Source organism: Hemiscyllium ocellatum, chromosome 9 (genome assembly GCF_020745735.1).
Source record: "Hemiscyllium ocellatum isolate sHemOce1 chromosome 9, sHemOce1.pat.X.cur, whole genome shotgun sequence".
Taxonomy (NCBI): Eukaryota; Metazoa; Chordata; class Chondrichthyes; order Orectolobiformes; family Hemiscylliidae; genus Hemiscyllium; species Hemiscyllium ocellatum.
Window position 1 is genome coordinate 57,747,552 of NC_083409.1, and position 14,629 is coordinate 57,762,180.

At 37.4% G+C, this 14,629-nt stretch overlaps 1 protein-coding gene across 1 annotated transcript in view; it reads left to right on the top strand.

The window, feature by feature from the left end:
- Nucleotides 1-14,373, top strand: part of LOC132818724 (leptin receptor gene-related protein) — a 31,469-nt gene extending 17,096 nt beyond the window's left edge. The window contains exons 2-4 of the mRNA XM_060829767.1: nucleotides 6,458-6,533; nucleotides 8,109-8,295; nucleotides 11,976-14,373. Of these exons, the coding sequence (XP_060685750.1) occupies nucleotides 6,458-6,533; nucleotides 8,109-8,295; nucleotides 11,976-12,092 (380 nt within the window). The 3' untranslated portion in view covers nucleotides 12,093-14,373. The remainder of the gene's footprint in view (nucleotides 1-6,457; nucleotides 6,534-8,108; nucleotides 8,296-11,975) is intronic.
- The last annotated feature ends 256 nt before the right edge of the window (nucleotides 14,374-14,629 follow it).

A 14,629-nucleotide genomic window follows, 5' to 3' on the forward strand; every position in this document is an offset into this window, starting at 1 on the left:
TCTGAAACATTTGTCTGTAAGGTATGATTCTGAGTATGACTTCGTTAGACTGTTGCTTGATTGGTCTGTGAGACAGCTCTCCCAAATTTGGAACTAACCCCCAAATTTAGTATGTTAGGTTCTTTTACTCTTGAGATTCTTACACACTTGATGCAACTGTAACACACCAACTTCTGTGAACAAGCAACCAAATTTATTAAGGAAAATACTGTACAAGCCTTGGAGAAACCCTGAACATTCTTCGCCATGTTTGCGAGTCATGTCCAGGGGTGTGTCTCTGAACAAAGAAACAGTCTTTCCTTTATACAAAAATCTTTCCATCTCAGTTAGTAATGCCCACAAGACAACCCTCACCCATCTCCTCATAGTCACATGCCACTCAAGATACAATGCAGTGACCACCCCACCTCCAGAAACAATGTAATGCCAATGAACCCTTAATGGTCAAATCTGTTGCAAATTGTTTTTTCTAACTGTAGGGAAGTAGTCAAATTCCCAGTGTAATGTTCTGGATAAAAATGTAAATCATCTCTGAATGCTGTCAGTGCACAAATAGAATGAAACAAGCAGCACATGTACACATCTCAATTTTGAATTGCAAATGGACCCAAAATATACAGCTGTAAATCTTGTTCTTCCAAACTTCATTTTGATACTAATACAATGATAAAATTTGATTATTTACAGATCTATTGTGGAAATGGGTGGCATAGTGGCTGTGATCTGTTTGCAGATATCCTTCAAACAATGCTGTATTTATTGCCTTGCTGTTTGAAGAACCTTGGTGCAAGTAATTTAGCATCTGCACTCATTAGTGACCAATGTTTTTTAAAAAAATTCATAGGCTGCAATCACTCTGGAATGTCCTGGTGTTGAGAAAAGCTATATAAATGCATTTTTTTTTTCTTTTCTCTGCAATGATTTTCTCCAACTAAAGTTCTAAAATACTAATTAAGAGTGAATGTTTTTTTAAAAAAGTACACATGACTAAATTCATGTGTTTGAGTACAAAAGGAGAAACAATACTGATCAGAAATGTGTAGATCTTTCCATGTTCAGGAAGTGTGTTAAGCTAATAAAATGTAGTTTTATATAAAAAAAATTCGAAAACAACTAAGAAGTCTCCATCTCGGGCAAGCTAGAGAATACAAGGTGGAAGGTTGCAGTAGAGTTTTAAAAATGTAGTTTGAGGAACATTTAAATAAGAGGCATATGGACGTATTCGACTGATGTTCCAGCACTGTTGTTTATTGCTGCCAGACAGACCATAAAAATGTGTTTGGCAGTTATTTTGTTTGAGGCCACCATCTCTTCAGTGGTTCTGGGGTTTGGGCACAAACATGAAAGTCCGTTGCCAAGTCTTGGCTCTCCCTTTGTCATAAAGCCATATGTTAATATATCTTAATATTTATTTAATGAACATACTAATGAAGCAAACTTTTCAAACAATTCAAATAATCTTTCCCCAGTATTTCTTTTAAGCTTGACTTGTTATTTTTCCAAAAAAAATGTTTAAGTGGAAATGCAAAAAAAAGCCAAATTCTTCAGTACCAGAGAAGTTTGGAAAGGTAAAGGCTTTTTCATGAATTGTTATGCTTCACTGCACTTAGTTTCTGTTGAGTCTAAAACTTGGAAAATTCTTGATTGTCAGAAAAACAAAAATGCTGGAAATACTCAGCAGATCCGGCAGCATCTACACAGAGAAACAGTTAACTTTTCAAGTCTAAGTACTTCCTTTAGTACTTAAAACCTAATAATATTTGACTTTTCCATGTTAGTGAAAGGATGGTCTGTGATAAGATAGGTGGTAGAAGTGGTTAAATACAAAGTTAAAAAATCACACAACACCAGGTTAAATACAAAGGTTTCATGGTGCAAGGGCGAAAGGAACAATATCAGGCCAACAAAGAAATGATCTGTCTAGAGATGGTGTGAATGGTAGCATTGCGAATAGCTATTCAGTGTCTTGATTGCCATTTGAACACTAGATGGTACTGCAGTATTTTTACCATACAGTTCTTCAAAACCCATATTTTTCTTTGCTCAAATTTGTTGATATTAATAATATTAAAGAAGCACTCCAGGAAAGCTCAGACAAGTTCTCTTTTTGGTGTAAAGCACAATTGCTTTCTGTTTCTTGTCCAGTTCACAGTTAATCCCCATTGCTTTTTTTTTCCCACCTGTGGTTATTCAGTTTGTGAGAAATCTGCTGGTGTGATAAAATCTGAATTCATATTTTCTTAAGATTATTATAATTCTTGAAGAGAATATATATGACAGGTGCAGTCTGTGAGAATAGCATTTTTTTGGCTTTCCTCTGTTTCCTTTACCTGCTCTCTTTATTGTCTCATCTATTGGCTGAGTATTAGATCTACTGTAAGAGGTCCTCCTGCATTTCACACTTTGTATAATTTCCCTAAGTTTGATAAAATGCAAAATATTGGATGTAACTTGCATTTAAAATTCCTGCATTTAAAACCAGTTTCTTCGGTTTTGTGCACTATTTTATAAAGAGTTGATTTAGAAGTAGACCACAAACAAATCACAGCACAGACAAATAATATAGCCTATCTGTGGCTTTGTAAAAACTGTCTTTTCACTTCCGCCAACAGTGCCTTTCTCTACCTTTTGCCGATTGTTGCTGTATTCCTCATCAAGTCCTTGATATCCTTGCTTCCAACCTCCATAGCTTCAACAGCATACAAAGCTCAAGTGTACATATATCCCTATTTGCCCCAAGTCACCCTATTACACTATTTTTACCCTCTTGTGCATCCCTGATTTAATAATTTCATCGTTGGTGGCCACACTTTAAACTGTTGAGGAGCTAAAAGCTCGAGAATTCCTTTGTTAAAATTTTGTCTCTTTCCCCTAAAAGATAGTCCTTCAGCTGTATTTCTGTGACCACGTTTTTGTCCATGTCGAATAATCTCCCCTTGTGTAACTTCGCATCACAGAATGGGACATTTTATTATGTTTAAAGATGCTATATAAATGCAAGGTGCTGTTGTTATCATTGTGAGAAGTATAGAAGCTGTGAATAGGACTATGCCATTTACCCCTTTGAGTATCCTCTGCCATTCAGTATGATCATGGTGGATCTTCCAATTCTGCCCTGGTCCTGATTTCTTCCTTCAATTTCTTTAGCCCTAAGAACTATACCAACTCCTTGAAAACATTCACTGTTTTGGCTTCAATTGTTTTCTACACCAGCGAATTATATAGATTCGCCATTCTTTCGGTGAAGAAACTTCTCCTCAATCCTAAATGGTCTACTTCACATCCTTGGTCCCTGGTGCTGAACTCCCCAGTCATTGGAAAAAAATCCTGCATTTACCCGTCAAGTTTTGTTAGAATTTTACAAGTTTCTAAGATCTCCTCTCATTCATTCAAATTCCAATGTATATAGCCCTAACCAATCTAGTCTCTCTCCACATTAGTCCTGCCATCCCAGGAATCAGTCTGGTAAACCTTAGAAAATTCTTCCTCAAATAGGGAGACCAAAATTGCACACACTACTCCAGGTGTTGTCTCACCCAGACTGTGTATAATTGCAGTAAGACATCCCTGCTCGTGTACTCAAATCCTCTTGCTGTGAAGGTCAAAATATCGAATGCTACACCTGCATTCTTACTTGGTGACAGGTACACCACCAGGGCGCCTGGTCTTGTTGGACCTCCTCCAATGATCATAGTCACGGTTACCATAAAATAAGTTTGATATTACAGGTTTCATTCTCTGAATTAAAATTACATGAGCATTAGCAATAACTCTGGATTACTATTCTGTGACATAACCACTAATGTCACCATCTCCTCTAAGTGTTCCCATTTCAGCCGTTTGAGGAGGCTCCAAAGATTTAAACTGGATTTTCTTTGGCCAGGTTCCGTAAAATAGCTATTGGCCTGTAAAATGGTATTTGAATTTTCCTTTAATTTACTCAAATCGGATTACTTTGCGTTTTATGTTGTTTTAGATATTTAAATTAGCTTATTCACAAATGATGAGTTAGACACCACTACTTTATTCTGGTACATCGTAACAGTTACCTTCATTGAAATGCAAGTGAGTTTGACCAGAATCCTGGGTGAGTGGTTTTTCTGAGAAGAGCTGTTGTCACACCTAGGTTGCAATTGTGCCCAAAGTGAATATTGTCTCCCAGAGACTGTTCATATTTTGTTGAACAGTGCATTCATCCAGTCCTTGTTGTAATGTCCACTTTTCAGCAGAAACCATCATATCACAATGCAATGTTTAGTTCTGAAGAAGACTGAGTCATTGAATCCCTACAGTACAGTTTGGACTTGAAATGTTAACTAGTTCTCGCTCCTCAGATGCTGCCAGACCTACTGAGTTTCTCCAGCACTTTGTTTTCAAACAGTTTTTGGGAGTTGTGGGTCCTGCGTTTTTCAGTCAGAATGTACACAGCTCAGTGCAGGACCAAGTCATGCGGATTAACGAGTGTCTACATAATGGGCTTATAAGGATTTTTAAAAAGAATTGCATTGCAGTACAGGGGAACCTCAATTATCTGGCATTTGATTATCCGAATTTTGGATTAACTCAGAAGATCAGGAGGTCCCAATGCTTGGCTAAACTGTGTTACCTGGCATTCAATCATCTGAACATTCAATTGACTGCCAAAATACTCCCTGCTTATGTTTCTCAGATAATGGAGGTTCCTCTGTTGTTTCTTTCTGGTCTTCAGACTTGCCCAATGTGCTTAATGAATTGTCCTATTGAAGGTGGTTGTTCAGTAGCAAACATCCAAAATTTGGGTAATAAACACTGAATCTGTTTTGTCATTTTTACTTGCGTGTAGGGACAGCTTCCTATTCTTCAGATTCTGTTATATCCATTCCAACCATCTGAGCAGACAGAATGGAGCTCTGTTTAATGTTTCATCTGAAAGATCAGCGGGTACAATTGTGGCAAAAGACTTTCAATGTGGGGAAATATGAGGTGTAGTCCAAGAAAGATTGACGAGTGATCTGATTGACATGCTTGAAATGACTGAAGGATTTGATACTCTAAATACAGACAAACTCCATTTCCTTGGATGAGGAATTGCAGAACAAAGAGGAGCAATTTTAAACTGACAGCTCGACCATTCAGGAGTGAAATCAGGAAGCACTATGGTATCTTCCCTGTTAAGTGCTTGTGCATGCTGAGTCTCTTTAAATTTTCAGGAATTCTATGGAGAGAATCTCAGTTGAAGGTATCCAGTGATATGAATCAAGAGCCAGCATAAATATGATGGGCCACATGACTTCATTCTGAATATTTCTGTGGTTCTTAATTGAAGTTGAGGTATATAATCAAACCTTCACAGCACACTTAATGATCAGATTATCTTTCATTTTCCCATTGAACAATGCTAATTTTCCTTAGTGCTGTACTGAAGTATTCACTTAGATTTTACGCTCATGTTCTGAAGGGAGCTTGGAATCACAGCCTTTGAGCACAAGCATGAGTGCTTCCACTGCATCAAACTTCGACTTCAGACCTGAATTAGCTCATGGAAGAGAGACATTGCAAGCAGTTTTGACATTGTGAATTTGGTGAAGGGACAGAGATTTATTCTGACTCTAGTTGATTTGCAAGTTACTCCGATGGCATATATGAGAAGCATGGAGTTTAGGTATCTTCAATGAAGGGCAAAACAGAGCAAGTCAGTCTTCTGGCATACTGAGAGACCTAGTCACTTCAAGTCAGTCAGTTTGAGATGGTTAGGAATCAGAAGATCTCCCCAATTATGAACAAAGCAAACTGAATCCCCCCAGAATTAACTTTGTTTCTGAGGAACAGTCTGAATGGAAGAGATGACATGGAGTTTACACTAATAACTCCGAGGAAAGATAGGCAACCAGTTTCCTGTGGACCAATTGGAATGTGATAACTACTTCAAATACAGGTTGATAGAAGACACCTGCTGTGGAATATTGCTAATGCAGTTAAAATAGAAACTAAATCAAATAACATTATAAAAATGGTCAATGGCAAAACCGTTCCACGGTGTAACTTGGAGAAAGACCAAGTTTCTGTGAAGATTTAAAAAAGCAAGGAAATCAAAAAAGTTAATTGTTGCTAACATGAGTTGAAAAAGGTTTATAGCCTTCAATAAACCCCTTGTTATGGAATTCCACAGTTTTAAGAAGCTGAGAAAAAATGAGTTAGGAAAGAAGATAATTCATGACCCTCTATTTCAGTAGAGGGAGGAGGAGCAGGAGAAACAGAAAAAGAAGAAAACTATTGTGCTTGTAATAAAGAGATATTGAAAACTAATGAAGAGAAATGAAAATTGAAAGAACAATTAATAATCTCGACAACAAACTACTTGATTTTGTTCAGCACAAGGAATGATATAACTCAGCCCCATTATTGGAGCTAAAACATTTTTCATAGTATATTGGTCAACACTAACATAATTTGTTTTTTTTTCTCATTTTTATTGCAGCTCTGGTTGGCTTATCTTTCAGTGGTGCCATAGGTCTAACCTTCCTCATGTTAGGCTGTGCCCTTGAACAGTATGGGTAAGGTTGTTTTTAATGGGTAAAAATCAGTTTGTTCAAGAAAATCTTGATATTTACTGCACTAAATGGTCTTTGAAAATAGTTCAGTACTTTTTTATTTCTAGCCATAATACTACTTGATGATTTATCACTCTGCTACTGTTGCTTCTCTGGCTTCAGATATATGTAGGGAAAATAAAGGTCTCCCCATAAAGTTAATGTCTATTTTCTAAACTCTCAAAAACATTCTGATAATTTGCAGTTTCCTGTTTAGATGTGCGTAGTGCTGACAATTAGTGATGCAAGTCTCTGACCAGAGTTTAGGCAACAGAAAGGAAAAAAAGAGGTAGTGATTCCTATTTACTAGTTAGTGAACATTTCTCAATGTTAGGTCATAGTATTGGGGAGATTTTTTCACCCCTTATTACAGGGGAAAAGAGGAGCAGTCCTGTGAAAAAAAAGCCTGGATTCTGATTGCAGTGAGATAGATGCCTTGGAGACAAGCAGCACCAGTTTGATAGTCCAAGTGTGGAACCTTGATGGGGAAATTCTGAGATCAGGTCAATGGCTGAGATAATGGAAGATGTGTGTTAGACCTTGGGAAGACTGATTAAAGATTTTGACCAGTGTTGGGGTTGAAGAACACTGCAAAAACTCCGATATCTACAATGTTTGGCAGACAAACTAGCTCCCAACAGGACTAGTGGTAGGAGTGGGGAGATTTGAGAGCTGGGAACATTAAAGGGGATTGGAGTCTGGGGGACTAATGAACTACTGGGAGTTAACAATTTTTGGGGTCTATGGGGACAGGTGAGTGTAGTCAAGGTGTAGCAGTTTTGTAAAAAAAAAATGGAGCCCAAACTGCCATTTCAGGTCCTCCCTAACTATTGCATTCGTCCATGATCAGTTTATACTTCCTATTACACTCTACCTTGCTTTCTCCATTATTGGTGAATTCTTGTGTTGTCTCCTATTTGTTCCCATTTGCATTCCACTCTGTTCCGTAGTCCTGCATCTCTCTCCATTGCTCTGCTATAGCCTCCCTTTCCATTTGAGTTTATAGTTTCATGACCTCCCTTTTCAATCCAACGAAAAACAACTGTCGAGTTGTCAGAACATTGGAAGCAATGTTACCCAAGAGATTTCTGTGAGGGAGTTTGAATTCTAGAGGGATGTAGAGGAAGTTTACTCTTAAATAAACAGATGCTTGGAAGGTGAAACATTATCATTACCAGAATTTCTTGTTAATACTTTTAAATGCTTGCATGCAAAATAAGAATTTATTTCAGTGCTCCAACTTTCTTTTATCTTTCTCCTACTGTCTGCAGGGTTTCAATCCAGAACTTCTTGTTTAATTGCTTTATCTTTTATACTGTCTTTCAACGTTGTTTAAATTGTAGCTATTAACTTGGGTTCCTCTGATAAAAGTTTATGGAGTTTGTTTTGTCATTTATCTGAAATGGTTCTGGGACAACATCAAGTCCTGCCTTCATCAGAGATATACAAATGTTTGTTCTATTGGAGTTTATTATAAGGCCTTTAGTAATCATCTTGCTGTTTTAATTATGTTTTCTTTCATTTTCAATCCTGCCACAGTGTATACTGGCCATTGTTTGTGCTGATCTTTTACTTCCTGTCGCCCATTCCAAGTTTTATTGCACGAAGATTGGGAGATGACTCTGATGCAGCAAGCAGTGCCTGTCGTGAACTTGCATACTTCTTCACTACAGGGATTGTTGTTTCTGCCTTTGGGCTCCCAATAATTCTTGCTCGAGTTGCAGTGGTAAGTTTTTAGTCAAACATCTACCACCATTTGTCACCTTATTTTGTTTTATGACTTACTAGTGGATTTTCTTCCATGTCCAAAGTAGAGTACTCTGAGTGTTTAATTTTTTTCAATAGAAAGAGTCTGTGAATCATTAAATTCTATCAGAAAAATGTAGACAGTTGATGAAACACAACAAGATGGAGGGTATTCCAATAACTAGTTGTCTAAAATTTACAAGGATGTTGCCAGGGTTGGAGGATTTGAGCTATAGGGAGAGGCTGAATAGGCTGGGCTGTTTTCCGTGGAGCATCGGAGGCTGAAGGGTGACCTCGTAGAGGTTTACAAAATTGAGGGTCTCGGATAGGGTAAATAGGCAAAGTCTTTTCCCTAGAGTGGGGAAGTCCAGAACTAGAGGTCATAGGTTTAGGGTGAGAGGAGAAAGATATAAAAGGGACCTAAGGGGCAACTTTTTCACGCAGGGGGTGCTACGTGTATGGAATGAGCTGCCAGAGGAATTGGTGGAGGCTGGTACAATTGCAACATTTAAGAGGCATCTGGATGGGTATATGAATAGGAAGGGTTTGGAGGAATATGGACCAGATGTTGACAGGTGGGACTAGATTGGGTTGGGATATCTGGTTGGCATGGAAGCGTTGGATTGAAGGGTCTGTTTCTGTGCTGTGCATCTCTATGACATCAAATTAATTCTCTTACTCCAAATGATGAATTATTTCTCTGCCTGAGAGAGAGAGAGATTAATTGTTTGCAGCTCTTTCCAAATTTGAGACACCTGGTCCACTGTAGATGTGAGTTTGATGAACTGCATGGGAATTTGATGATGTGATGGCATTGAAGATATGAGTCAAACAAGGACCAGATTAGGTACTGAATATTTCTGGATACAAGGTGTTCAGGAAGGATGACTGTAATGATCAAGAAGAACATTACAGCACTGAAGAGGGAAGATGTCTTAGAGCTAACTGAAAAATCATTGAACTTGAAATGTAAACTTTCTCTTTCCACAGATCATAGCACAGTACAGGCCCTTCGGCCCTCTATGTTGTGCCGACCTTTTATTCCACTCTAAGATCGCACTAACTTGTACACCCTTCATTTTACTATCATCTATGTGCCTATCCAAGAATGGCTTAAATATCCCTAATGTATCTGACTGTACTACCACTACTGGCAGTGCATTCCATGTGCCCACCACTCTGTGTAACAAATCCACCTCTGACATCTCCCCTAAACCTTCCTCCAATCACCTTAAAATTATGTCCCCTCGTGATAGCCTGGAGGGGAAAAAAATCTCTGGCTATCCTATCTATGCCTCGATTGTCGCCAGATTGCTGAATTATTCTAACACTTGCTGTTTTTGTTATGCATCAAATGTTTGCATTATTATGTAATATAATTTAAATGATAATTATGCGAATTGTCACTATGCAACAATGTATTCCTTCCTTTGGATCTAAAGATTGTCATCTGGATAATACAAATAGTTTATGTAATCTGTTGACTTAATGATGCTTCATTATAGAGTCAAAACGTTCTTCACAGGAAAAGGGCCTTTTGGTCTGTAGAGTCTGCGCCAGTCAGAACCAACCACTTTGGCAGCATGGTGGCTCAGTGGTTAGTACTGTTGCCTCACAGCACCAGGGTCCCAGGTTCGATTCCAACCTTGGGCAACTGTCTGTGGAGTTTCCACACTGTAGGGAATCTAATCTTAGAAAAAACCTGACTATTTTCCATCACTTGGCCCATAGCCTTGTATGCCTTGGCATTGCAAGTGGACATCTAATTACTACTTGAATATGATGACGATGTCTGTTTCTGTCACCCTTACAGACAATAAATTCCAGATTCCATTATCCTCTGTGATTTTTTTTTTCCCCTTATCCCCTTAAAAACCTCTTGCTCCATGCCTCAAACCTATGTGCCCTGGTCATTGAACCCTCCCTTATAGGGAATCGTTTCTTCTTGTATAAGCCCCTTTATATCTCAATCAGGTGTCCCTTCGGTCGTCTCTGCTCCAAGGGCAATATCCCAATCTGTTTAGTTTCTCTTCATAACTTAAACTGTCCAGCCCAGGCAATATCCTGATAGACCTTCTGTTCACACTCGCCTGTGCAATTACATCCATCCTATGAAGTGGATTCAAACTGCACATAATACTCTAACTGTGGTTTAATTAATCTTTTTTCACCATAACCTCCCTGCTCTTAAACGCTATCCCTCAGGTAGTAAAGACAAGTATGCCATATACTGTTTTTCCCACTTTATCTACCTGCCTTGGTATTTTAAGGGACTGGATGCAAATCAATGTCACCCTGACTCTGTGTATTCCAACATCTTGTAATTCATCATGTATTCCCTCATCTGATTTGTCTTACCAAAGTGTATCACCTTGCATATTCAAGATTGAATTCAATTTGCCACTGACTAATCTGTCTGTATTTTCCTGTAATCAAAGGCTACCCTCAATGTTTAGCGTCCCACCGATTTTTGGTATCATCTGTGAACTTACTGACCAGCCCTCTTATACTCATGCCTAAATCGTTTATATATACTACAAGCAGTAAGATCCTGAATGATCCCCACAGCATTCCACTGGACCCAAGTTTCCAGTTACAAAAATTCTTCTTGCCCATCACTTCCTGTTTCTTGTCACTCAACCACTTCTGGATCAAATTAGTCACATTTCCTTGGATCCCCTTGGCTCTTCAGCTCACTACTGGTCTCTTATTGTGGAACTTTGTCAAAAGTCTTGCTGAAGTCCAAATATACTCTGTCGAATGCATTGCCCTCATCACACACCTGATTGAATCTTTCAAAGTACTATCATGTTGGTCAAACATAACCTCCCCTTAATGGATTTGTGCCGACTGTTCTTGGTCAATCTCAAATTCTGACACTCAGAATTGCTTCCAATAATTTCCTCATGACTGAGGTTAGACTGAATGGCCTGTAGTTTCCTTTTGCACCCTTCCTAAATATTGATGTCACATTGGCTGTCTTCCAATCCTCTGGCATCTCTCCTGGGGCCAGAAAGGAATTGCCTGCAAGCCAGCTATTTCCTCCCTATGTCACTCAATAACCTGGAGATGTTTCATCTGGCACCAGAGATTTATCTACTTTTAAACCTTTCTGACCACTCAGTATTTCATCTGTGTTAATTTCTTAAAGTATATCATGGTCCTTCTCCCTGATACCTACATCATCCTTCTCATTAGTCAACATCAACATAAGTATTCGTTTACAACCCTACCCACTAGGTCCTTAATGAGATGCCCCCCCCCCCCCCCCCCCCCCCCCCGACCACATGTTTTTCCATAGTTATACTTTATCCTCCGTTTACTTGTGAAATAATTTTAGATTTTGCATAATTTTACCTGTCATTAATCAATCTTGTCCTTTTTGTTCCCTTAATTTGTTTTTTTAAATTTCCTTTGCACATTGTATACTCTTAGAGCTTCTGCTGTTTTGAGATTGGACTGATTTCCTTCATTATGGAAAACCCTTGGGGGGCTTACAAGAGAATATAACCCAGCCAGAATATAATGATAACATTTCAGGCAGCATACAAAATACTTTCTGGTCTTATTAAATGATCCTGTTGTAGAGGGGGACAAATAATGTAACAATTTTTGTCAGACCACCATGTTGAGATTTTTAATCTTTGTTTCATGTTTCAGATCCAGTGGGGAGCTTGTGGACTCGTGCTGGCAGGCAATGCAGTAATCTTCCTCACCATTTTGGGCTTTTTCTTAGTATTTGGTAGAGGTGATGACTTTAGCTGGGAACAGTGGTAGTATTGTGATGAAACATAAATTTGATGACCGTTTGGCATTGAAACTGAATTGTATTATTAAAACTCCAAGCTTAAAGTGCAGTATATGACACTATTTTCGATGTTTTGTTTGCTGTAAACTGTAAACATTAAGAAGCAAGATTCGTGACTGTATTTTAAAGATTTCATTACCTGGGGCTTCGCCAAGCTGTCTCCTCTCCGAAATGGCAATTTGACTTGGAAATGGGAGTATGCAAACAATTGCTTGTACAGTCCAGTGAACGAAATTACTCACATGGTGTATGATCTCACAACTCCACAACATTTTATTTTTGGTATTTATTATAACATTATAATTTGGAGGAGAAAGTTGTCCATAAATCTTTGCCTGTTTCAAGTCCATTTTTAAAATTATAATTTACTTTGGGTTATGACGTGATCAATGTTGCATGCATGCATGCTGTTGTAAAGGCTTGAAATTTATTGGATTAGCCCACCCTATGCTGCCCCTCTTTTGACCATTGACCAGTTTGACTTGGCAACACCTTTTCAGGGATGCACCTTTTAATCTTAACACACCTCCTGGTGTTAAAGCTTTTTCAATGCACCTTATGAGGCAATATGCATAATTTCCAATGAATAAAATGCTCCTACTCACTCCTTTAGAAGCTCCAGTGTCTGCCATTTGAATGCTTGTGGAAAAATTCTAATACTTTAAAAACCAGATTGTATTAGAAAACAAAATGCAGTGCATTTTCAATCCCCAGGAAATGTTTCTTTATCGGTTATGCAGTTGGCAAAGGGCTTTATATGTTCAGAAATTGAAGCACTAAAAAAAGTACTACGGGACATTTTCCTATTGTATTAACAAAATGTTCTACCCTTTCTCTTACTGACTCCAATTTTGAAGAGCGAATTATTTTACTGAGTTCAGATCTCTATCATTTAAACCATCTTTTCTAAGAATGTACTTAATTCAAGCATCTGAAATTTGTGAAGGAATTATGAAAATGGACACTTTGCATTATGAACCTCTTGCAAAAGGTGATAATTTGGCAGTGAATTATAGATGATATTTGATTCTGCATTTGGCTGATATGTCCTTTTGACAAATGGTTTAATTTCAGCATTAAGCAAGCCCAAAGAACTACATATAAACACAACTTTGAATACAATACTTATAATTCTGCATATTTGCTCAAAACATTGCTATCATACGTTTGTCAATTTGGGTAAATGGGATAACATTTACTGTGCTTTTTGTTTCAACTTTGCCTTTTAAAATAGAACAACAAAAAAATTACATTTAAATCACGTGGGCACTTGAACTATTACCGCATTAGCTTGCTTGTTTTCTAGAATGACCTTGTAGCCTAGACTAAGTAATGTCCTTTTTAAGAGGAAGCTTTGACCACTCAGTTACACAATATGGTATAACATGCATCTAATTATCAAAAGTGAGAGTTAGATGAATGCTTAATATATTTGCATGATATTTCTCTGTAATTTTAATGGCGTCATTGAATGACTGTTTAATAAAAATAACTGTGGTCAAAGTATGTATTTTTTTGTTTCATGTATTAATATTGCCAACAGTAATTTCTAGCTTGCCTTTTAAAACAACCAAAATTAATTGGGATAAATCCTTCTGGAGCAAGTTAAATTTTCTATTATTGTGCAATTACTTTTGTTTAATGTCTTAAGTAATCGTCTTTTTTTTCCCTGAGATAGTTGAATTGTAAACCGAACTTTTACCAGATGTTAATGCCCATTGGGAATGAAATTATGTGCACCTGAAGTAATGGCTTTTGGTTATGGCTTGTATTTTAAAAAAAAGCCTAAAATTAGTGCATAAAATAGTTGGTAGATCTCTACTCAATATCTTGCCTTCAGATTGCTTTTACTAAATATCGCATTTCGTTGGGAGAAAAAAAGCTGTTTAATTAACTTTCCCAGTGATTTGATATAAAGCATTCTAGAATGGCATATTGACAATTTTTTTCTTAAAAAGATTTTTGGAAAGAGGATGCGTCGTTAAATATTGTTCCTTTTGGTTGAAATTTATTCTAACTGTGGGAATATGGTAAACTTCAAACATCGCAAATTTTTAAACTTTTTTACGTGAACTGTTTACTGAATGTTATTGTCAGTAAGTTTTTTCAATACTTCACTGTATACATTGTAAATTAACAAACTAATCGTAAATCTATATTAATTAGATTATCTGTAGTTTATTTCTAAATAGTTTTATGATTCAATTTAAATGTATGTGAATAAAGTGTAAATACAGACTTTCATTGTTATTTGTTTGTTTGTGCATCTAATTAATAGTTAGAAATTAGACATTCTCATTGCAGTACTATGAGATCAAATACTCCAAACTTACTTCTTTGCTATGAAAGCATTATAAGTGTTGTGTGACGTTCATGTGGATTATATTGAAACCCAGATTCTCAAAATGTGCTAACCCAGTTCTAACTTCCCTAATCCCTCAGACAAAATGAATTGTCGGGAGGAAGGCTGGTTTGTCTGAGCCATGGAGAAACATCAATGTAATAT